At 47.1% G+C, this 25,548-nt stretch overlaps 1 protein-coding gene across 1 annotated transcript in view; it reads left to right on the top strand.

The window, feature by feature from the left end:
- ORC4 (origin recognition complex subunit 4) overlaps positions 1–25,548 on the top strand; it is a 131,552-nt gene that overhangs the window by 91,147 nt on the left and 14,857 nt on the right. The window contains exons 9-12 of the mRNA XM_063933749.1: positions 9,279–9,452; positions 21,941–22,027; positions 23,079–23,187; positions 25,180–25,275. Of these exons, the coding sequence (XP_063789819.1) occupies positions 9,279–9,452; positions 21,941–22,027; positions 23,079–23,187; positions 25,180–25,275 (466 nt within the window). The remainder of the gene's footprint in view (positions 1–9,278; positions 9,453–21,940; positions 22,028–23,078; positions 23,188–25,179; positions 25,276–25,548) is intronic.

Below are 25,548 nucleotides of genomic sequence, written 5' to 3'. Positions count from 1 at the left end.
ACAGCAAGTGATTGTCACGGTTCCCCTAGTCCAACAGGGGAAAGGGTACTATTCAACCCTGTTTGTGGTCCCGAAGCCGGATGGCTCGGTCAGACCCATTTTAAATCTAAAATCTCTAAACCTGTACTTGAAAAAGTTCAAATTCAAGATGGAATCGCTCCGGTCTGTGATCTCCAGTCTGGAAGGGGGGGATTTTATGGTGTCACTCGACATAAAGGATGCATACCTTCATGTCCCCATATATCCTCCTAATCTGGCGTACCTGAGATTCGGTGTACAGGACTGTCATTACCAGTTTCAGACGTTGCCGTTTGGGCTTTCCACGGCCCCGAGGATTTTCACCAAGGTGATGGCGGAGATGATGCTGCTCCTGCGCAGGCAGGGAGTCACAATTATCCCGTACTTGGACGATCTCCTGATAAAAGCGAGATCGAGAGATTAATTGCTGAAAAGCGTGTCGCTCTCCCTGAGAGTGCTACAACAGCACGGTTGGATTCTAAATCTGCCAAAGTCGCAATTGATTCCAACGACGCGGCTATCATTCCTAGGCATGATTCTGGACTCAGAACAGAAGAGGGTTTTTCTCCCAATGGAAAAAGCCCAGGACCTCCAGAACATGGTCAGAGACCTGCTAAAACCAAAAAGAGTGTCGGTTCATCAATTCACTCGAGTTCTGGGAAAAATGATGGCAGCCTACGAGGCCATCCCCTTCGGCAGGTTTCATGCAAGGACATTTCAGTGGGACCTTCTGGACAAGTGGTCGGGATCCCATCTACAAATACATCAGAAGATAAGCCTGTCCCCCAGGGCCAGGGTGTCTCTCCTGTGGTGGCTGCAGAGTGCTCACCTTCTAGAGCAGTGTTTCCCAACCGCGGTCCTCAAGGCACACTAACAGTCCTGGTTTTAGTGATATCCAGGCTTGAACACAGGTGACTTAATTAGTACCTCAGTTATTTGATTTAAACATCTGTGCTGAAGCCTGGATATCACTAAAACCTGCACTGTTGGTGTGCCTTGAGGACCGTGGTTGGGAATGCCTGTTCTAGAGGGTCGCAGATTCGGCATTCAAGACTGGGTTCTGATAACCACGGACGCGAGCCTCCGAGGATGAGGAGCAGTCACACGAGGAAGGAATTTTCAGGGACTGTGGTCAAGCCAGGAGGCTTGTCTACACATCAACGTACTGGAATTAAGGGCCATATACAACGGCCTACGACAAGCGGAGAATCTTCTTCGCGACCTACCGGTTCTGATTCAATCAGACAACGTTACAGCCGTGGCTCATGTAAACCACCAAGGCGGGACAAGGAGCAGAGTGTCAATGGCGGAAGCCAACAGGATTCTGCGCTGGGCAGAAAATCACGTAAGCGCTCTGTCAGCGGTATTCATTCCGGGAGTGGACAACTGGGAAGCAGACTTCCTCAGCAGACACGATCTCCATCCAGGAGAGTGGGGACTTCATCAAGAAGTCTTTGCAGAGATAACAAGTCTTTGGGGTCTTCCTCAAATAGACATGATGGCGTCACGCCTCAACAAGAAGCTTCGGAGGTATTGTGCCAGGTCAAGGGACCCACAGGCAGTAGCGGTGGACGCCCTGGTGACGCCATGGGAATTTCAGTCGGTCTATGTGTTCCCTCCTCTTCCTCTCATCTCAAAAATATTGAGAATCATAAGACGAAAAAGAGTGGCCTCGAAGGGCCTGGTATTCAGATCTTCAGGAGATGCTCACAGAAGATCCGTGGCCTCTTCCTCTCGGGGAGGACCTGTTGCAACAGGGGCCCTGCGTGTACCAAGACTTACCGCGGTTACGTTTGACGGCATGGCGGTTGAACACCGAATCCTAGCTGGAAAAGGTATTCCGGAGGAGGTCATCCCTACTCTGATAAAGGCTAGGAAGGAGGTGACGGCGAAACATTATCACCGTATCTGGAGGAAGTATGTATCTTGGTGTGAAGCCAGAAGGCTCCTACGGAAGATTTCCATCTGGCCGTTTTCTCCACTTTCTACAGACAGGAGTGGATATGGGCCTAAAATTAGGCTCCATTAAGGTACAGATTTCGGCCCGGTCTATTTTCTTTCAGAAGGAATTGGCTTATCTCCCGGAAGTCCAGACTTTTGTAAAGGGAGTGCTGCACATCCAGCCTCCTTTTGTGCCACCAGTGGCCCCATGGGACCTTAATGTGGTGTTACGGTTCCTGAAATCTCACTGGTTTGAACCACTTCAAACGGTTGAATTAAAATTTTCTTACTTGGAAGGTGGTCATGTTGTTGGCCTTGGCATCGGCAAGGCGGGTGTTTGAATTGGCAGCCTTGTCTCACAAGAGCCCCTATTTGATTTTCCATGTGGATAGGGCAGAGTTGAGGACTCGTCCTCTATTTTTGCCTAAGGTGGTTTCTTCATTTCATATGAACTAACCTATTGTGGTGCCTGTGGCTACGGATGACTTGGAGGATTCCGTGTCCCTGGATGTAGTCAGGGCCTTAAAAATCTATGTAGCCAGGACGGCTCCAGTTAGGAAAACAGAAGCACTGTTTGTCCTGTATGCAGCCAACAAAGTTGGCGCTCCTGCTTCGAAGCAGACTATTGCTCGCTGGATCTGTAACACGATTCAGCAGGCTCATTGTACGGCAGGATTGCCGTTAACAAATTCGGTAAAGGCCCATTCCACTAGGAGGGTGGGCTCTTCTTGGGCGGCTGCCCGAGGCGTCTCGGCTTTACAGCTTTGCCGAGCAGCTACCTGGTCGGGTTCAAACACTTTTGCAAAGTTCTATAAGTTTGATACCCTGGCTGATGAGGACCTTGCGTTTGCTCAGTCGGTGCTGCAGAGTCGTCCGCACTCTCCCGCCTGGTCTGGATCTTTGGTATAAACCCCATGGTCCTTACGGAGTCCCCAGCATCCTCTAGGATGTAAGAGAAAATAAGATTTCTCTAACGTCCTAGTGGATGCTGGGGACTTCGTAAGGACCATGGGAATAGACGGGGCTCCGCAGGAGACATGGGCACTTTAAGAAAGAATTTAGATTCTGGTGTGCTCTGGCTCCTCCCTCTATGTCCCTCCTCCAGACCTCAGTTTGAATCTGTGCCCGGACGAGCTGGGTGCTGTTCAGTGAGCTCTCCTGAGCTTGCTGTAAGAAAGTATTTTGTTAGGTTTTTTATTTTCAGGGAGCTCTGCTGGCAACAGACTCCCTGCATCGTGGGACTGAGGGGAGAGAAGCAGCCCTACTCTCTGCAGATAGGTCCTGCTTCTTAGGCTACTGGACACCATTAGCTCCAGAGGGATCGTACACAGGATCTCGCCCTCGTCGTCCGATCCCAGTGCCGCGCCGCCGTCCCCCTCGCAGAGCCGGAAGACAGAAGCCGGGTGAGCATAAGAAGCAAGAAGACTTCGAAATCGGCGGCAGAAGACTCCAGTCTTCACAGAGGTAGCGCACAGCACTGCAGCTGTGCGCCATTGCTCCCACACACACCCACATACTCCGGTCACTGTAAGGGTGCAGGGCGCAGGGGGGGGCGCCCTGGGCAGCAATTAGGACCTATTTGGCAAAAGTTTTGCATATATACGGTTGGGCACTGTATATATGTATGAGCCCCCGTCAAAAATTGTACATTGAAGCGGAACAGAAGCCCGCCGCTGAGGGGGCGGGGCTTCTTCCTCAGCACTCACCAGCGCCATTTTTTCTCCACAGCTCCGCTGAGAGGAAGCTCCCCAGGCTCTCCCCTGCAGATACACGGTAGAAGAGGGTAAAAAGAGAGGGGGGGCACATAATTAGGCGCAAAAATCAATTTAACAGCAGCTACTGGGTTAACATTAAGTTACTGTTTTATTCCTGGGTTATATAGCGCTGGGGTGTGTGCTGGCATACTCTCTCTCTGTCTCTCCAAAAGGCCTTGTGGGGGAACTGTCTTCAAAAAGAGCATTCCCTGTGTGTGTGGTGTGTCGGTACGCTTGTGTCGACATGTTTGACGAGGAAGGCTATGTGGAAGCAGAGCGGGAGCAAATGAATGTGGTGTCTCCGCCGACACCTGATTGGATGAATATGTGGAAGGTTTTAAATGATAATGTTAATTCCTTGCATAAAAGGTTGGATAAAGCTGAAGCCTTAGGACAGTCAGGGTCTCAACCCGTGCCTGATCCTATGTCGCAGAGGCCGTCAGGGTCTCAGAAGCGCCCACTATCCAAAATTGTTGACACAAATACCGACATGGATTCTGACTCCTGTGTCGATTACGATGATGCAAAGTTACAGCCTAAATTGGCTAAATCCATCCGTTATATGATTATAGCAATTAAGGATGTGTTGCACATCACAGAGGAAACCCCAGTCCTTGACAAGAGGGTTCATATGTATGGGGGAAAAAGGCAGGTGGTGACCTTTCCCCCTTCACACGAGCTAAATGAGTTATGTGAAAAGGCTTGGGAATCTCCAGATAAAAAACTGCAGATTTCCAAACGGATGCTTATGGCGTATCCTTTCCTGCCAACGGACAGGTTACGCTGGGAATCCTCCCCTAGGGTGGACAAAGCTTTAACACGCTTATCCAAGAGGGTAGCCCTGCCGTCACAGGATACGGCCACCCTAAAAGATGCTGCAGATAGAAAGCAAGAGGGTACCCTGAAGTCCATTTATACACATTCAGGTACCTTACTGAGGCCAGCGATTGCGTCGGCCTGGGTGTGTAGTGCTGTAGCAGCATGGACGGACACCCTGTCTGAGGAACTTGATACCTTAGACAAGGATACTATATTAATGACCCTGGGGCATATAAAAGACGCTGTCCTATATATGAGAGATGCTCAAAGAGACATTAGTCTACTGGGCTCTAGAATAAATGCTATGTCGATTTCTGCCAGAAGGGTCCTGTGGACTCTGCAATGGACAGGTGATGTCGACTCAAAAAGGCACATGGAGGTTTTACCTTACAAGGGTGAGGAATTGTTTGGGGAGGGTCTCTCGGACCTGGTCTCCACAGCTACTGCTGGAAAGTCAAATTTTTTGGCATATGTTTCCTCACAACCTAAGAAAGCACCGTATTACCAAATGCAGTCCTTTCGTTCACAAAAAGGCAAGAAAGTCCGAGGTGCGTCCTTTCTTGCCAGAGGCAGGGGCAGAGGAAGGAAGCTGCATAACGCAGCTAGTTCCCAGGAACAGAAGTCCTCCCCGGCTTCCACTAAATCCACTGCATGACGCTGGGGCTCCACAGGCGGAGCTAGGCCCGGTGGGGGCGCGTCTCCGAAATTTCAGCCACAAGTGGGTTCACTCCCAGTTGGATCCCTGGGCAATAGAGATTGTGTCTTAGGGATACAAGCTGGAATTCGAAGAGATACCCCCTCACCGATACCTCAAATCGGCCCTGCCAGCTTCCCCCCACGAGAGGGAAATAGTGTTAATTGCAATTCACAAATTGTATCTTCAACAGGTGGTGGTCAAGGTTCCCCTCCTTCAACAAGGAAAGGGTTATTATTCGACCATGTTTGTGGTACCGAAACCGGACGGTTCGGTCAGACCCATATTGAATTTAAAATCCCTGAACATATACCTGAAAAGGTTCAAGTTCAAGATGGAATCGCTCAGAGCGGTCATCGCAAGCATGGAAGGGGGGGGATTTTATGGTGTCTCTGGACATAAAGGATGCATACCTTCATGTCCCCATTTATCCACCTCATCAGGCGTACCTCAGATTTGTGGTACAGGATTGTCATTACCAATTTCAGACGTTGCCGTTTGGTCTCTCCACGGCACCGAGAATATTTACCAAGGTAATGGCGGAAATTATGGTACTCCTGCGGAAGCAAGGGGTCACAATTATCCCATACTTGGACGATCTCCTCATAAAAGCGAGGTCAAGAGAGCAGTTGCTGATCAGCGTAGCACGCTCTCTGGAAGTGTTACGAAAACACGGCTGGATTCTAAATATTCCAAAGTCGCAGTTGATTCCTACGACGCGTCTGCCCTTCCTGGGCATGATTCTGGACACGGACCAGAAGAGGGTTTATCTCCCGATGGAGAAGGCTCAGGAACTCATGACACTGGTCAGAAACCTATTAAAACCAAAACAGGTGTCGGTGCATCACTGCACGCGAGTCCTGGGAAAGATGGTGGCATCATACGAGGCCATTCCCTTCGGCAGGTTCCATGCGAGGACCTTTCAATGGGATCTACTGGACAAATGGTCCGGATCACATCTTCAGATGCATCGGTTAATCACCCTATCCCCCAGGGCCAGGGTGTCTCTTCTGTGGTGGCTGCAGAGTGCTCATCTTCTGGAGGGCCGCAGATTCGGCATTCAGGACTGGGTCCTTGTGACCACGGATGCAAGCCTCCGAGGGTGGGGGGGCAGTCACACAGGGAAGAAATTTCCAAGGTCTGTGGTCAAGTCAGGAGACTTGCCTTCACATCAACATCTTGGAACTAAGGGCCATATACAACTCCCTACGTCAAGCGGAGTCCCTGCTTCGCGACCAACCGGTTCTGATTCAGTCAGACAACATCACCGCAGTGGCTCATGTAAACCGCCAAGGCGGCACAAGGAGCAGGTTGGCGATGGTAGAAGCCACCAGAATTCTTCGCTGGGCGGAGAATCACGTAAGCGCACTGTCAGCAGTGTTCATTCCGGGAGTGGACAACTGGGAAGCAGACTTCCTCAGCAGGCACGACCTCCACCCGGGAGAGTGGGGACTTCATCAAGAAGTTTTCACGCACATTGCAAGTCGGTGGGAACTGCCACAGGTGGACATGATGGCATCCCGCCTCAACAAAAAGCTACAGAGGTATTGCGCCAGGTCAAGAGACCCTCAGGCGATAGCTGTGGACGCACTGGTGACGCCGTGGGTGTTCCAGTCGGTCTTTGTATTTCCTCCTCTTCCTCTCATACCCAAGGTGCTGAGAATCATAAGAAAAAGAGGAGTGAGAACAATACTAATTGTTCCGGATTGGCCAAGAAGGACTTGGTATCCAGATCTGCAAGAAATGCTCACAGAGGACCCGTGGCCTCTGCCTCTAAGACAGGACTTGTTGCAACAGGGGCCCTGTCTATTCCAAGACTTACCGCGGCTGCGTTTGACGGCATGGCGGTTGAACGCCGGATCCTAGCAGAAAAAGGCATTCCGGATGAGGTCATTCCTACGCTGATAAAGGCTAGGAAGGACGTGACGGCTCAACATTATCACCGTATATGGCGAAAATAGGTTGCTTGGTGTGAGGCCAGGAATGCCCCTACGGAGGAATTCCAGCTGGGCCGTTTCCTTCACTTCCTACAGTCGGGAGTGACTTTGGGCCTAAAATTGGGTTCCATTAAGGTCCAGATTTCGGCCCTATCCATTTTCTTTCAAAAAGAACTGGCTTCTCTGCCTGAAGTTCAGACGTTTGTAAAGGGAGTGCTGCATATTCAGCCCCCTTTTGTGCCTCCAGTGGCACCTTGGGATCTTAACGTGGTGTTGAGTTTCCTGAAATCACACTGGTTTGAACCACTCAAAACGGCGGAATTGAAATATCTCACGTGGAAGGTGGTCATGCTACTAGCCTTGGCTTCGGCTAGGCGTGTGTCAGAATTGGCGGCTTTGTCACATAAAAGCCCTTATCTGGTTTTCCATGCGGATAGAGCAGAATTGCGGACCTGCCCACAATTTCTGCCAAAAGTGGTTTCATCTTTTCATATAAAACAACCTATTGTGGTGCCTGTGGCTACTACGGTCTTGGAGTATCCGAGTTACTTGATGTGGTCACGGCTTTGAAGGTTTTTGTAGCCAGAACGGCTAGGGTCAGGAAAACAGAATCTTTGTTTATCCTGTATGCTTCCAACAAGCTTGGGGCGCCTGCTTCAAAGCAAACTATTGCTCGCTGGATCTGTAACACGATTCAGCAGGCTCATTCTGCGGCTGGATTGCCGCTACCTAAATCGGTTAAGGCCCATTCCACAAGGAAGGTGGGCTCTTCTTGGGCGGCTACCCGAGGGGTCTCGGCATTACAGCTTTGCCGAGCAGCTACTTGGTCAGGTTCAAACACTTTTGCAAAGTTCTACAAGTTTGATATCCTGGCTGAGAGGACCTTGTGTTTGCTCATTCGGTGCTGCAGAGTCATCCGCACTCTCCCGCCCGTTTGGGAGCTTTGGTATAATCCCCATGGTCCTTACGGAGTCCCCAGCATCCACTAGGACGTTAGAGAAAATAAGATTTTACTTACCGGTAAATCTATTTCTCGTGGTCCGTAGTGGATGCTGGGCGCCCGTCCCAAGTGCGGACTTCTTCTGCAATGCTTGTATATAGTTATTGCTTAATTAAGGGTTATAGTTGCATCAGGGTTGATCTGATGCTCTGTTGTTGTTCATACTGTTAACTGGGTAAAGTTATCACAGGTTATACGGTGTGATTGGTGTGGCTGGTATGAGTCTTGCCCTGGATTTCCAAAATCCTTTCCTTGTACTATCAGCTTTTCCGGGCACAGTTTCTCTAACTGAGGTCTGGAGGAGGGACATAGAGGGAGGAGCCAGAGCACACCAGAATCTAAATTCTTTCTTAAAGTACCCATGTCTCCTGCGGAGCCCGTCTATTCCCATGGTCCTTACGGAGTCTCCAGCATCCACTACGGACTACGAGAAATAGATTTACCGGTAAGTAAAATCTTATTTTTAAACCTACCGGTAAATCTTTTTCTCCTAGTCCGTAGAGGATGCTGGGCGCCCGTCCCAGTGCGGACAAAATCTGCAAGGCTTGTATATAGTTGTTGCTTACATAAGGGCTATGTTACAGTTGAGATCAGTCTTTAGCTGATACTGTTTTGTCCATACTGTTTACTGGTTGCGTATATTCCAGGTTATACGGTGTGGATGGTATGGGCTGGTATGAATCTTGCCCTTAGATTAACAAAATCCTTTCCTCGTATTGTCCATCTCCTCTGGGCACAGTTTCTCTAACTGAGGTCTGTAGGAGGGGCATAGAGGGAGGAGCCAGTGCACACCCATTCTAAAATTCTTTATAGTGCCCATGTCTCCTGCGGAGCCCGTCTATACCCCATGGTGCTTACGGAGTCCCCAGCATCCTCTACAGACTAGGAGAAAAAGATTTACCGGTAGGTTTAAAATCTTATTTATTCAGTTATCTAAAAGTTTTCCCGTATTTCGAAATGTGTACAAAAGTGCGACCACTGCTATTGCTTAGCTTTTCCCTGTTTTAGCAGATCTCTGTTGCAGGATACTGTGGATCTGCATGGGTTTAATTTCCTTGTTTTATCAAATCTTACACTACTTGAGTGTCGTTGTTCAATGGAGCTCTTTGTTGCAGGATGTCATGGAGCTCCTAGAGAAGAGGGTAAAGTCTCGCTTTTCCCACAGACAGATTCATGTGTTGAACTCCTTCAGCTTCTCGGAGTACCTGCGGGCATTTAATGACATCCTGTCTCTGGCTCCTGCCTTTCCTGATGCACAATTTGGAGAGAAATGGAATACAAATATTCAGGTATTAGTTCATCTATACTCTACTGATCAGTGATAGGTTAATATTAGACTGCAGCTATATCAACGTGTCTAATACAGTCCATATTATTATTATTATTAATATTATTATCATTATTATCCTTTGCCACAAGGGATCCGCAGCACCCAATTAGAGTACATAAAATAATTAAAATCAGAAATGAGTGTCTTACAGTTGAAGACAATATGGGGCAAGTACATGGTATATAAACCTAGCTACAGCAGCAGACAACACTGACATGAGGGTGAGAGAGAACCACAGCATTTGGTGCTGTCGAAGATGGTTTAAGTAAAAGAACTATAAGCAAATGAGGGTTGAGGGCCCTGCTTGTGAGAGCTTACATTCTAAAGGGGAGGGGCAGACAGACTGGTGACACAGATGGGGTAGACAGTGAGCGTGCAATAGACTGCTAGGATGAGTTTAGCCTGGGTTTGGTGATGAAGTGGGTCCTCAGAGCTGGTTTGAAGTTTTGTAGACAGGGGGAGAAGTAGAGCGTTCCATAGAAAGGGAGCAGCACGTGAGAAATCTTGACGGTAGGAATTGGAGGAAGTAATCTTAAGGCAGGATAGGCGCGGCGCATTGGCAGAGTGAAAAGGACGGGTGGGAGTGTAGATGGAGATAAGGTCAGAGATGTAAGTGGGAGAGGAGTGGGTGAGGGCTTTGTAAGTGAGTGTGAGAAGTTTGTATTGGATTCTGAAAGGGAAGGGGAGCCAATGAAAGGCTTGTAGGAGAGGGGAGGTGGACGTAGTGAGTTTGGCGAGGAATATGAGCCAGGGCAAGATCACTAGCCAAGGGTTCTGGTATGTTAGGTTGATAGTTATCATGATAACATGCATAAGGTTGATGTAAGAATGTCAACCTGGTTGTAATGTTGACAGTGGAGGTTATTTAGCTATTGCTATGAGATGCGCAAAGTAGCAATTATCGGTACTTTGCGCATGTGCAGGACCTGACCTGATTGTCAGTGATTGACAGTCTGCTGCCGTCCGGGGGTCTGGGAGAAAATGGTGTCTGCCTCCTTTTGTGAAAACGGAGACATTTTGTTGCGTTTATGGGGAGGGAAGAAGCCAGGGTTCTCGGTCGTAGGCCTGAGATTTCCTGGCCTCTGTGACAGCGGCCACGTGATGAGAAGTTCCAGCAGAGACATCTGAGAAATGGCATGACAGTGAGTATTTTTCCCTAATCCTTACCTACCTTCGCTGCCTAACACTAACCCTCCCGGTCACTGACGTTAACATCGGAAAAATGGCGCCATGCCATTCTCCCAGTGATTTCTGCAGCACTGCTGCGCTGCGAGAATCCGGGCGGTAAGTATTGAAAAAAATGGGTGCAGGGTATGCGGTGTGCACAGGCCTTCTCCTCTCTAGAAACGCCCCTGCTCCCGGTGGTGCCTAACACTGACATTTCCGTTGTCGACATTCTGAGGATGTCGACAGGTTGAACAATATCGGCATTGTGATGTTGGCGTTATAAATGCCGACATAGTACTTTCAACCATGTGACCTGATACTGGAGCCAAGTAAGCAATACAAATTACTGCTGCCGATTTATCTTTTGGTAGTTGCTTCTATTAATGTACTTGAATGCACATATTTCCTGACTCCTTTAAAGATCATGCTAGCGCCTAGATTTGGCTGAATGGCTTCTGTATTGTCCACCCCAGATCACACTGTTGCTCTAATATTTTTTGTAGTGTTTCATAAGCCTTCTTCAATTGTATAATGGAATTACCAATTGTATACTGTGTAGACCAGGCTTTTCAACCAGTGTGCCGCGACCAGTTGCAAGGTATGCCGCTGAGTCAGTCACTGCCTGCACCTTCAGAGTGAACTGTGGCCCAGAGTCTTCTTAGAGGATCAGTCGTGCCCCGGGTGTGACCGATGCCTTGAAGACACGGCGGTGTGGCATCATAGGTCACGGCCGCATTGTCTTACCACCCAGCCAGCTCACCTGCCTGCATACACATCTTCCAGTTCCTGCCCGCGTCCACAACTTTCCCTGCCTACCCACATCCACACCTGCCCGACCACCCCGCTGCCCAGTATTCACAGCACTCCACTATGAACAACCCCCGCCACTGAGAGATCGGGAGGAGGACAGCTTACAGGAGGGTCAGATTAATGGGGGGAACAATGTGATTAATTTTATGTGGGGAGCAACATGATTTATCTGGGGAGCAATGTGATTGATTTTTGTGGAGAGCAATAGGATTTATGTAGGGAGCAACATGATTTATGTTGGGGGCAATGTGATTGTTTTTTCTGTGTAGGCCAATGTACTGTATGTGTGGATTATTTTTTACTCTGAGGGCCAGTGTGTTTTTTTTTTCCCGTGGGAAACTGATGGTGTGCCTTGCCAATTTTCAAATATCGTTTGCTGTGCCGCGAGTTAAAAAAGGTTGAAAATCACTGGTGTAAACCATAAGATATTTGAAAAAAAAAAAAAAAGATTTGAACAGATAACTTTGGCCTCTTGACGGAATAGGCTAGGCTATTGAAGACCAATAGTGACAAGTTTTGATCTTGATAATTCATTATAAATCTTCCTCTTGAACAAGAGGAAGAGGATTCTCCTATCTTGATTAATTGAATAAATACATTTATTGATAATCTCTTAAGCAAACTTATTTGGAAGTAGAAATTACTGTCGCATATTAATTGATAAGTATGTTGTAAAGGCTTGGGGATAAATTTACTAAGTGGTGAGTTTGTTGAGGTTTTTAATTCTCTGCTCTCTGCTGGCTGATTTGGCTTTTGACCAAACCACTGTCAATGAGAAGGAGAGGAATCACAATACGTATAATAAAGTATAATATACATACATGATATACAGTGCATCCGGAAAGTATTCACATTGCTTCACTTTTTACACATATTGTTATGTTACAGCCTTATTCCAAAATGAAATAAATTCATTTCTCTTATGTCCTAGAGGATGCTGGGGTCCACATTAGTACCATGGGGGTATAGACGGATCCACTAGGAGCCACTGACACTTTAAGAGTTTGAGAGTGTGGGCTGGCTCCTCCCTCTATTTCCTTCCTACCAGACTCCGTTTAGAAAATGTGCTCGGAGGAGCCGGTCACAGCTAGGGGAGCTCTACAGAGTTTCTCTGGTAAAAGTTTTTTTTTAGAGTTTATTATTTTACTGGGAGGCAAATTAGGCAACAGCCTCCCTGCTTCGAGGGACTAAGGGGGGGGGGGGGGGAGTAGTGTCCGCCCTGCGCGGTCTGAGCCACTATCTCCGCTGACAGGACACTGAGCTCCTGAGGGGATCGAACGTTCCCCGCCACAGGGGATCGCTCACCCCGGCAGCATGCCGCCACCCCCTTACAATGCCAGAAGGTCAGTGGCGAGTTAGTCACCGGCCCACCTGGCAAGCGGGGAGCCATTGTGAAGATGGCGGCAACTGGGTAGGGAACGTAGTATTAACTGCGCTCCGGGGCTCAGCGGTACATGGTGAGGGGCGCCCTGAGCCAGCGCCTACACCCTACACTGGGTCCCAGGATCGCTGCCAGCACAATTCCTCAGGCCAGTATAATCTTCAGAAGAGCGGGAAGACAGCGCCATGAAAGGGGGCGGAGCTTATCCTCAGAGCATACCCAGCAGCGTTCAGCGCTATTTTCCTGCCTGCAGAAGCGCTGACAGGGAGAGCTGTCCCTCCAGATCAACTCCAGGTGCCTTGTACGTACCCGGGGGTTGTAGAAGAGGGGTGGATACTGTGTAAAGTCTGTGTAGCCTAATTAATATACACAGACAGCGCTGGTAGTGTTATTAGTTCTACCTTAAAAAGCGCTGTGTGTGGGATGGCTCCAATCTGTGTCTCTCTGTGGCATACTTGGAGGGGAAACTGTGTCTGACATTTCCGTGTGTGTGTGTGTGTAGGTCAGTGTTTCCCGGCCTCGGTCCTCGGGGCACACTGGCAGTCCTGGTTCTGGTGATGTCCAGGCTTGAACACAGGTGACTTAATTAGTACCTCAGTTATTTTGATTTAACCATCTGTGCTGAAGCCTGGATGTCGCTGGGGCCTGCGCTGTTCGTGTGCCTCGAGGACCGCGGTTGGGAATGCCTGGTGTAGGTATTTACTATCTCACATAGCCATGTCTAGGGACTCTGTGTCATATGCTGCAGAAGATGTTTCCTCTCAGGAGGGATCCATTCCATGTACATAGGATTGTAATGCTTTGTCTCATATTCCCATTGTTGAAGCTAATACTGAGACTGAAACTCAGGTGTTGAAGAAGTCTATGGCAGTTTGGTCAGGCTCTGTCCCTATTCCTGCAAAATCTCCTAGTATGTTCCCACAGAAACGTGCACTTGCCCAAATCATGCAAGATGACGCGGATACCGATTCTGAAACTGCAGATGGTGATGGGGAGGTGCTGAGGGGGGCGGCATCCCTTGCTAAAGGGGTGCAGCTCATGATTGAGACCATTAGAAATGTGTTAAACATTAATAACACCACACCTGAGCAAGTTGAGGAGGCTTACTTCACTGACAATAAGAAAGCCTCGCTAACCTTCCCTGTGTCTAAAGAATGAAACGCTATATTTGAAAAATCCTGGGAATACCCGGAGAAAAAATTCCAGATCCCAAAAAGGATTCCGGTTGCTTTTCCCTTCCCTGGGGAAGATAGGAAAAAATGGGTTAACCCACGCATTATAAAAGCATCTGTCTCCAGAATTGACACTATGCTCAAATCCATTTACACTGCTACAGGAGTGGCGTTAAGACCCACTATTGCCTGTGCATGGATTTATAAAGCCATAGTAAAGTGGTCAGGCACATTACTAGAGGATTTGGATACAATGGATAGAAGTGACATTGAATTGTTTTTACGTAACATACAGGATTCTGCGGGGTTCATGGTGGAATCCATGAAGGACCTGGATACGCTGACTGCACGGATATCTCCCATGTCGGTCTCAGCCCGCAAGGGACTCTGGCTACGCCAATGGTCTGCAGACGCGGAATCCAGGAGAAGTGTGGAGAACCTACTCTACACAGGTCAGGCTCTATTTGGGGATGCGTGGATTTCCAAGGCAACCGTGGGTAAGTCACCTTTCCTTCCTTCTGCTACACCTTCTACGAAGAATCCATTTTCCTCAGCTATGCCGCAGTCCTTTCGGACCACTCTGGTAAAAATGTTCAAGCCTTCTACCACTTTCTTTAGAAGTGGTCGGGCAAAATCCAGAAAGCCTGCACCCGCAGGCTCCCAGGACCAGAGACCCTCAAAATCCTCAGCATGACGGTGGACCTCAAAGCCTGGAGGACGGGCTGGTGGGCCGTAGACTCAGACATTTTAGACACGTCTGGGTGTCGTCCGGCTTGGATCCCTGGGTACAGGATATTGTGTCCCAGGGGTACAGACAGGTTCAAGAACTCCCGCCTCACCGATTCTTCAAATCAGGCTTGCCAGTTTTGCTGACAGACAGAGCTATCCTATAGGAAGCCATCCTAAAATTGGAAAAGTCACAGGTCATTGTCCCAGTTCCACCTCATTTGCGAAACAAGGGTTATTATTCAAACCTTTTAGTGGTAGCGAAACCGGATGGTTCGGTCAGACCAATTTTGAATTTGCAGTCATTGAACCCTTACCTGAGGGTATTCAAATTCAAAATAGAGTCTCTCGGAGAAGTGATTTCAGGTCTGGAGGAGGGAGAATTTCTGGTATCCCTGGATAACAAGGATGCGTACCTCCACATTCCGATTTGGCTGATGCACAAGGCTTATCTCAGATTTGCACTGTTGGACAGTCGCTATCAATTTCAGGCACTGCCATTAGGCCTCTCCACAGCACCGAGGGTGTTCACCAAGGTGATGGCGGAGATGATGGTACTCCTCCGCAGGCAAGGGGTGAATATGATCCCATATCTGGACGATCTGCTGATAAAGGCATTGTCCAGGGAGAGGTTGTTGCAGTCCATTGTTCTCACGACTCATCTCAGGGAACATGGTTGAACGCTGAACCTTCCAAAAATCACATTTGGAGCCGACCAGGAGGTTGTCTTTTCTGGGAATGATCCTTGACACGGAAGTGCAGGGTGTTTCTCCCGGAGGAGAAAGCATTGGTGATACAAACAATGGTCCGGGATATCCTGAAGCCAGCCTGGGTTTCGGTTCATCAGTGCATTCGCCTTCTGGGGAAGATGTTGGCCTCTTTAGAGGCTCTACAGTACGGAAGGTTGAATGTTCGGCCCTTCCAACTGGATCTTCTGGACAAGTGGTCGGGATCTCATCTACACATGCGCCAGAGAATACGTCTGTCACCGAAAGCCAGGATTTCACTCCTATGGTGGCTACAACTACCTCACCTTCTGGAGGGCCGCAGGTTTGGGATTCAGGACTGGTTTCTTCTAACCACAGATGTGAGTCTCTGGGGCTGGGACGCAGTCACTCGGGATAACCTTCCAAGGAAGGTGGTCAAGACTGGAATCCAGCCTTCCATAAACATTCTGGAACTAAGAGCCATTAACAACGGTCTTCTCCAAGCGGCCCATTTTCTGCGAGATCGAGCCATTCAGGTGCAGTCGGAAAATGTAACGATGGTGGCTTACATAAACAGACAGGGCGGAACGAAGAGCAGAGCTGCAATGTCCGAGGTATCAAGAAATCCTCTGGGCAGAAAAACACACGTTGGCGAAGTCAGCAATCTTCATTCCAGGAGTAGACAACTGGGAAGCGGACTTCCTCAGCAGACACGATCTCCATCCAGGAGAGTGGGGACTCCATCCAGAGGTGTTCACGGAAGTAACAGATCCTTGGGGTGTACCTCAAATAGCCATGATGGCCTCTCGTCTCAACAAGAAGCTTTGGTGGTGGTATTCAAGGTCGAGGGACCCGCAAGCCGTTGCGGTGGACGCTCTAGTGACTCCGTGGGTGTTCCAGACGGTGTACGTGTTTCCTTCATTTCCACTCATTCCAAGAGTTCCAAAACTCAAAGAGAACAAGAGTTCAGGCAATCCTCATTGCTCCGAACTGGCCAAGAAGGGCTTGGTACGTGGATCTTCTGGATCAACTGCTAGAAGAGCCGAGGCCTCTTCCTCTTCAGAAGGACCTGCTGCAGCAGGGGCCATGCGCTTATCAAGACTTACCGCTGCTATGTTTGACGGCATGGAGGTTGAACGCCAGTTATTAGCTCGGAAGGGCATTCCGAACAAGGTTATTCCTACCCTGATATAGGCTAGGAAAGGAGTAACGTCTCAACATTACCATCGTATTTGGAAAAAATTATGTATCTTGGTGCGAGTCCAAGAAGTTTCCTACGGTGGCGTTTCAACTGGGACGGTTTCTCCTCTTCCTGCAAGCAGGTGTGGATATGGGCCTTAGGTTGGGATCCGTAAAGGTCCAGATTTCGGCCATATCCATTTTCTTCCATAAACAATTGGCTTCCCACCCTGAGGTTCAGGCTTTTCTGAAAGGGGTTCTGCACATCCAGCCTCCCTTTGTGCCCTGGGATCTTAACGTGGTGTTACAGTTCCTCTAATCGGATTGGTTCGAGCCTCTACCGGAGGTTGAGGTCAAGTTTCTAACGTGGAAGGCTGTCACTTTGTTGGCCTTAGCTTCTGCTAGACGTGTGTCGGAGTTGGGGGCTTTGTCATGTAAAAGCCCATACTTGATCTTCCATGAAGATAGAGCTGAGCTTCGGACACGTCAGCAGTTTCTTCCGAAGGTTGTGTCGGCATTTCATATCAACCAACCTATTGTGGTACAGGGAATAGAGTGTCTGTAGCCTTGCGCTGCAAAAAGCTGCTGGTTTTTGATCTATGGAATAACCCTCTAAAATTCCAAAAACATATATCTATACACACAAAACGATAAAAAACTAGCGCTGTGATTGTTTTAATAATTTAGTTTAAAACATTCATAACTGGAGAATCCAGAAAACATGTAGCTTCGTCCAGTTATGTCTTCAAACGGTCCCACGTTATTGAAAAGACACTTACATTTAAATTCAATCCCGCGTTCCTATAAAGGTATCTTTTACACCCATAGACAGTGACTGTAGTTCGTGTCAAAGACAAAAACGCTGTAGGAATCACACTTACATTGACTTTCAGTCTCGCGTGCACTGAAAGGTTTCTTTTAGTCCCCCGCACAGTGTAGACAGAAGGCAGAAAACCGGTGTACTTAAAAACCTCACAGATTTATTCATAAAAGCATCAAGAACATGGATACAGCAACAGAACGTCCCACAGTCAGAGGATGATCGTCACGGCATTTAACTTCAAGAAGTTAAATGCCGTGACGATCATCCTCTGACTGTGGGACGTTCTGTTGCTGTATCCATGTTCTTGATGCTTTTATGAATAAATCTGTGAGGTTTTTAAGTACACCGGTTTTCTGCCTTCTGTCTACACTGTGCGGGGGACTAAAAGAAACCTTTCAGTGCACGCGAGACAAAGTCAATGTAAGTGTGATTCCTACAGCGTTTTTGTCTTTGACACGAACTACAGTCACTGTCTATGGGTGTAAAAGATACCTTTATAGGAACGCGGGATTGAATTTAAATGTAAGTGTCTTTTCAATAACGTGGGACCGTTTGAAGACATAACTGGACGAAGCTACATGTTTTCTGGATTCTCCAGTTATGAATGTTTTAAACTAAATTATCAACCTATTGTGGTGCCAGTCGCCACTGACTCCTCAATTTCATCAAAGTCCTTAGATGTTGTAAGGGCTCTAAAACTCTATGTGAGGAGGACTGCTCGTCACAGAAAATCGGACTCTCTGTTTGTCCTGTATGATCCCAAGAAAATTGGGTGTCCTGCTTCTAAGCAGATGATCTCTCGCTGGATCAGGTTCACTATCCAGCATGCGTATTCTACGGCAGGCTTGCTGTGTCCTACGTCTGTTAAGGCCCACTCTACTCGTAAGGTGGGTTCTTCCTGGGCGGCTGCCCAGGGTGTCTCGGCATTACAACTCTGCCAAGCAGCTACTTGGTCAGGGTCAAACACGTTCGCAAAGTTTTACAAGTTCGATACTTTGGCCTCTGAGGACCTTCAATTTGGTCAATTGGTTCTGCAGGAATACTGGGCGCCCGTACTGCTTAGTTCTGGGTAAGTATTGTCTTGTTACTTGGTAAGTAATCCTGTTCAGCCGTTGCTGATGTTTCAAGCTAGTTAGCTTGGGTTGCCTTGTGTGTGAGCTGGTGTGAATCTCGCCACTATTTGTGTAATCCTTCTCTTGAAGATGTCCGTCTCCTCGGGCACAGTTTCTAGACTCTGTCTGGTAGGAGGGGCATAGAGGGAGGAGCCAGCCCACATTCTCAAACTCTTAAAGGGCCAATGGCTCCTAGTGGACCCGTCTATACCCCATGGTACTAATGTGGACCCCAGCATCCTCTACGGACTACGAGAAATAGATTTACCAGTAGGTAATTAAAATCCTCTTTTCTTTACATCCATGGCAACACTTATTATACCAAATTTCCTCACAATCTGAAATGGTCCATATGAAACCTGTGTTGAGATGGTGTGGAATAACCCGTATCTGCATGTGTGTGTAGGTGACCTGTCAATCGCCTACTGACATCACAGCTGGGTGGCCAAATTCAAATGCCCTCCAGTTGTGATGTCTGGCCCCACACATTGAGCAGCTGATTGCGTACCTAATTGGTTGCTCTGTAGGTGCGACGGCCAGTTGCTTACTTTTATCTTTCTAATGTGTACCCAACCTAAGAGTCTGTCTTTGGTCAGAAAGATATAAAGAAGAATAATTCGATAATGCAGTTAAATGATATGCAACTTTTTTTACTTTTTGGAATCAATATGACCATGTTGGTGGTGATACACCTGGAAGTTATAGGCTATATGATGTTACTGGTGCCCAGTGCGACTAATGGGGAAATAAAGGTGATTGTCTATGTATAGAGGGGTCAGGACTAGCTGTTTAGCTACATAATTTTAAGAAAAGTTTACATTTTTTAAAAGCTTTTCTTTGTAGCAACAACATAGTCTTGGTTGATTTAAGGATATATTCAGATGGTAAATGTGGACATGTATCTAAAGATCATCTTTTCAACCAGCTAACTGGTGATGTATGTGAGCAAATGAAACCGTCCCTTTGCTTCCAAATGTAAAAAATTTGCAGAAAACGGCCAAACATGTCACCAAGATGTAACCTGAATGACCATTGCCATCCATTTTCTGGTGTTTGGAAGCAAGCAGACAATTGTTTGCTCACATACATTACCAGATATCCTTTTCAACCAGCTGTTTGGAAAGTTGGTCTTTAGGTGTATGGCCAGTTTTACTAAGGACTAGATAGTTTTCAATGACCTGGGAATGACTGCTTTTCAAAATTAGGTTGAAGACCATTTGCAGAAAATATATGGAGGGAATGGAGGTGTGGTTAATCCAGGGGTGGTCTTCAGGTTGCCGGCGGCCGGGCTCCAGACGACCAGCATACCAGCGCCTGAATCCCGACCGCCGACATACCAACAGTTTTTTTTTTTTTTTCTCCCTCTTGGGGGTCCACAACCCCCCTGGAGGAAGAATAGATGGTGCGTAGCGCGCCACCGTGCCCGCAAGGGGCTCATTTGCGCTTGCCCAGCTGTCGGTATGCTGGCCGCCGACATAACATACTACACGCTAATCCAGACGTATGAGTTTGTTTGTTTTTTTCATTAAAATTGAAATTAAAGTAAATGTTCTTCATTTTTATTGTATAAACAGTATAAAGAATTTGTTTTTGCCATCTCAGTTTAAACGCTTACAATGTGTAGGACCCCTTTTTTTTAATACAGGTTGAGTATCCCATATCCAAATATTCCGAAATACGGAATATTCCGAAATACGGACTTTTTTGAGTGAGACTGAGATAGTGAAACCTTTGTTTTTTGATGGCTCAGTGTACACAAACTTTGTTTAATACTCAAAGTTATTAAAAATATTGTATTAAATGAACTTCAGACTGTGTGTATAAGGTGTATATGACACATAAATGAATTCTGTGAATGTACACACACTTTGTTTAATGCACAAAGTTATAAAAAATATTGGCTAAAATGACCTTCAGGCTGTGTGTATAAGGTGTATATGAAACATAAATGCATTCTGTGCTTAGACTTGGGTCCCATCACCATAATATCTCGTTATGGTATGCAATTATTCCAAAATACAGAAAAATCCGATATCCAAAATTCCTCTGGTCCCAAGCATTTTGGATAAGGGATACTCAACCTGTATTTGTTGGATGATGGAGGAAATCTGGGCTTTAGATACCATTCCCATTTCTGTGGAAAATAACTACTAAGGTGGTACACTGCTTGAAAGAGGTGACTCCCCTGCACTGATGGTTGCTGCAAGGATGATCATAGAGTCAGGTTGCTGATTTAATGAGAGCGATTGAGAAAACTGAGGAAAGGCATACAAGAGTTCCTAGAGGAGTTTGGATGGACAGTATTTATTGATATCACCGGCATAAAGATCAGGATAATGATAACTGTTCTGACATCATTATTAGTGAGAGAGTGTATAAATCTTGGGTCTACTGCGATATCCAGGCAGTTGGGATCCTGGCGCACAACATACCTGCGCCGGGATCCCGACCGCGGGAATGCTGGCAGTGAGGCGAGCGCAAAAGAGCCCCTTGCGGGCTAGTTGCTCTCACCATACTGCGGGCAAGGTGGCGCGCTGCGGGCTCCACACTATTTTCCCTCCTAGGGTGTCGTGGACACCCCAAGAGGGAGAATGGTTATCTGGATCCCGACCGCCGGGATATCGAATGCTTCCCAAAATCTAGGGCCTAGTGCAAGGCAATTAGTTCTCCTACAGGTATTCATTTTAATGAATAAGGCTAAGATAAGAATAAAAGAACTATTGTAGTAGGCTGTTTGCAAGGGATACATTTCACTTGCATAGATCCATTAGAGTCCCTATATTGCTAACGTGTGAGTTATCAAACATATGATATAGGAACGCACCTGTCTGCTATAACGAACACCATGTTTTTCTAATCAAGAACAGTGGTATTTCTACTCAAATGGGCAAACTACATAAAAATTTGCACATTTTATGTATTAAGGCACCATGATCAGAGTAAAGGCTCATATAGACGGGCCAATGCGGGAGAGATGTGTGCTGAGCGAACCGCTCAGCACACATCTTTCCCCCCGCTCAGCACAGCGCAATGTGTGCAGGGGGAGCCCCGGGGGTGCCTCTCATTTCACCCAGCGGGTGAAGTGAGCGACCCGCTAGATTGGCCTGCACGGCAGGCCAATCTAGCACCAGCGATAGCGATGCGCGGCGCTGCACATCGCTATCGCTGTAGGGGGTACACACGGAGCGATAATGCTCAAATTCTAAGCAATCTAGTCAGCTTGCTTAGAATATCGCTCCGTGAGTACCCCCCTTTAGACTCAGAGTTAAGTTCAGGGAATAATTATCAGAGTTAAGTGTTGGAGGTGATTTTGCTTTAGTTTTATTTGTAAACATAAAATCTTTGTTATCCCAAACTCTCTTGTTTTTAGAGTCTCCTGGAAAATAAAACTGTTGAGGATGTTCTTGAGAAGCAGTTTAATGCTACGAAAGACCTGCGATCACTTCACATGCTATTGGTCAGTAGTCTCTGATTTTATGGATGCTCTGTAGGTCTTTTGTGCACTTATCATATATTGGTACCTGTCTGTTTGTGGGGGGTTGTTGTTGTGTTGTTGTTTTTTTCTTTGTTTTTTGCTTCTATCACTAGTGTTATAATAGAATGAGCAGGGTCCACCACAGCACATTCTCATCACATTCACTCTCTTACATGTCTGTGTCTTCCTGCTTGGATCTGTTATCCTTCCCAGCATCATAAGCTCATGATCCGGCCTTTAGGTCAACACTCATTAGGTCGACAAGAGTTTTTAACTTTTTTTTTGTTTTGTTTTGTTTAACATTTTTATAGCTTACGATCCACGTGGAATACGATTGGGAATAGTAACCTGTGCCGAGTGCAGCGTTAGTGGATCGAGGCAATTCACCCGAAGCATGGCAAGCGAACATGGTGTACTAAGTGGGGTTCCTGGTCACTTTCCTTCTTTTTTTTTTAAACTCATGTCGACCTTGTTCCTGTCGACCTAGTGACCGTGTTGACCTATTTCAGCTGTCGACCAATAGTGGGCGACCTAATGACTGTCGGCCCTATGATCCACATCCCATAACCTCAGATCCCATCTGGTCAGGTCACTCCCTCCCTTCAACAAAATTGTCATACTGTTTTGAAATACCCTGTCCTGGCTTGCACGTTCTACTGATGGTTGGGTACAAGTTGTCATAGCACCGCCCACTCAGCAATTAGCGTTAAAACTTAAGGGGAAACAGAATAATATGTAGATTATGTCAATTTTGTATGGTAATGAGATTCCTGTTTATGTAATAAGCTATGCATGCAATCTGGTTCTGCTCTACACTTAATAAACATTGGTGTGATACCTGTAGCGGAGATGAATGTTCTTTCCCTGGGCTTGTCAGCGAAAGTCTAGAGCAAATGCAAATCTGTCACTATCACACTTTATTCTCCTGGCTCTTAGTTATCACCTGTATTTTATCTTCTGTACTCTCACTTTAACTGCTTAGAAATTTAGTTTAATCACAGGTCTAGTATCTAACATATGATTGGATTCTCAGCTGCTGGCTTTATGTGGCGTAAACCTATCTCATCCTCATCTGAATGCTGCTGACTTTGTGGAAGCCCATAGACTCCGCAGCTTGGATTCAAAAGTGAATATATTGCATGGTGAGTATGATCAGAGCAGGTTACTCTGTAGAAAAGGTCTTCTATATATCAATATGCTAGACATATCCGGTGCAAACATTAATATTTTAAAAATACTGTATTTCTGCTGCGGGGTACACTGGGCTCCACAAGTCTGGACAATGGGGTGTAGAGTAGGATCTTGATCCGAGGCACCAACAGGCTCAAAGCTTTGACTGTTCCCAGAATGCACAGCGCCGCCTCCTTTATAACCCCGCCTCCCAGCACAGGAGCTCAGTTTGTCAGTTGGTGCTCCATTTGAACCTCTTGAGTCTGTGGACCTTAAATGCCTTATGCTTAAGGTCATGTTTCTGCTGGCTATTGCCTCTGATAGGAGGGTGTCGGACTTAGGCTCTGTCCTGTAATCCACCTTTTTTGATTTTTCACCTTGACCGGGCTCTATCTAAAGTGGTATCTTCTTTCCATCTTAACCAAGAGATTGTGGTTCCTGCTTTTATCTCTTCTGGTTTGTCTTACAAAGAACGGTCTTTTGATGTGGTACGGGCTCTCCGTATCCACGTGGAGAGGACTGCCTCTATCAGGAGGTTCAGATACGCTGTTTGTACTTTTCTGGTTTTCACAAACGTGGCTGGCCTGCGAATAAGCAGACCTTGGCCAGATGGATTAGAATGGAGATTGCGCAGGCTGGACTCCCAGCTCCTGCTGCTATCAAAGCCCATTCTACTTGGTCTGTTGGACCTTCTTGGACGGCAGGCCGTGGCGCGTCCGCTGAACAATTGTGCAAGGTGGCTTTGTGGTCCTCAGTGAACACGTTCATTAGGTTCTATGCATTTGATACTTCCGCCTCCCAGGATGCTTCCTTTGGGCGCCATGTTCTTGTGCCTGCTACGGTGCATCCCCTCCCATGAGGAACTGCTTTAGGACATCCCCGATGTATTCCCTGTGGAATCCCAGTGTACCCCGCTGCAGAAAAGGAGATTTATGGTAGACTTACTATAGTTAAATCTCTTTCTGCGAGGTACACTGGATTCCACAGGGCGCCCACCCTGACGCACTTAGCTTCTTCGGGTTTGTATGGCATTAGTCGCTGGTCCCTTCTCCTGTTGTGAGAATGAGGTTCTATGTGATTATCATCTGCTGTCTCTTTTACATGCTACTGCATTGGACTGGTTAACGAAACTGAGCTCCAGTGCCCGGAGGCGGAGTTATAGAGGAGTTGGTGCAGTGCATCCTGGGAACAGTCAAAGCTTTAGCCTGTTGGTGCCTCGGATCAAGATCCAATTCTACACCCCCAATGTATTCCCTGTGGAATCCAGTGTACCTCGCAGAAAGAGATTTAACTATGGTAAGTGTACTATAAATCTCCTTTTATCATGTAAGTCTCCCCTTCAGCCTGTTGTTGGTTGTTGCAACATAAACTCTGTGTATTAATATTGTAACATTATGGGGGTCATTCTGAGTTGATCGTTTGCTAGCTGTTTTTAGCAGCCGTGCGAACTCATAGTCGCCGCCCACAGGGGAGTGTATTTTAGCTGTGCAAGTGTGCGAACACTTGTACAGCCGAGCAGTACAAAAACAGTTTGTGCCATTTCTGAGTAGGTCTGAACTTACTAAGCCGCTGCGATCACTTCAGCCTGTCCAGTCCCGGAATTTACGTCAGACACCCGCCCTGCAAACGTTTGGACACGCCTGCGTTTTTCCTAACACTCCCAGAAAACGGTCAGTTGACACCCATAAACGCCTTCTTCCTGTCAATCTCTCTGCGATCGGCTTTGCGAATGGATTCTACGTACAATCCATCGCACAGCAACGATCCGCTTTGTACCTGTGCAACGCGCCTGCACATTGCGGTGCATATGCATGCGCAGTAGTGACCTGATCGCTGCACTGCGAAAAATGTCAGTGTGCAATCAGGTCGGAATGACCCCCTATGTTCAGTCATCATGCTAATATAAATATGTTAGTACAGAAAAAAGGGTGAAATTGGTTATGTATGATGTCTTCTGTCTGCAGGTTTGTCTGTTCTGGAAATGTGTCTGGTAATCGCCATGAAGCACTTGCAGGACACTTATAATGGGGAGCCATTCAATTTCCAAATGGTCCACAATGGTAAGATCCATGTTTACGTTGTACCTCACACCTATATGGTGAGTCATGATCACTGATCCACCTAATGTTTTTTGTGTTCACTACTTCCAGGCACTTGTATATAGCCTTTCCCTCTAGTAAATGTAAGTGTGATCTCTGGGCCCACAGGATGGTCTTTGTTTCATTACATTCCATCTTTGGTCACCACAGTGTATAAACTTTCCGCATACATCATTGGGCCTAATTCAGACCTGATCGCGATCAGATCTACAGTCTGTGTAGCAGAGCTGCACT

The sequence above is a fragment of the Pseudophryne corroboree genome, chromosome 7, assembly GCF_028390025.1.
Source record: "Pseudophryne corroboree isolate aPseCor3 chromosome 7, aPseCor3.hap2, whole genome shotgun sequence".
Taxonomy (NCBI): Eukaryota; Metazoa; Chordata; class Amphibia; order Anura; family Myobatrachidae; genus Pseudophryne; species Pseudophryne corroboree.
Note: the sequence above shows the minus strand (reverse complement) of the source record. Positions and strands in the feature narration are given on the sequence as shown.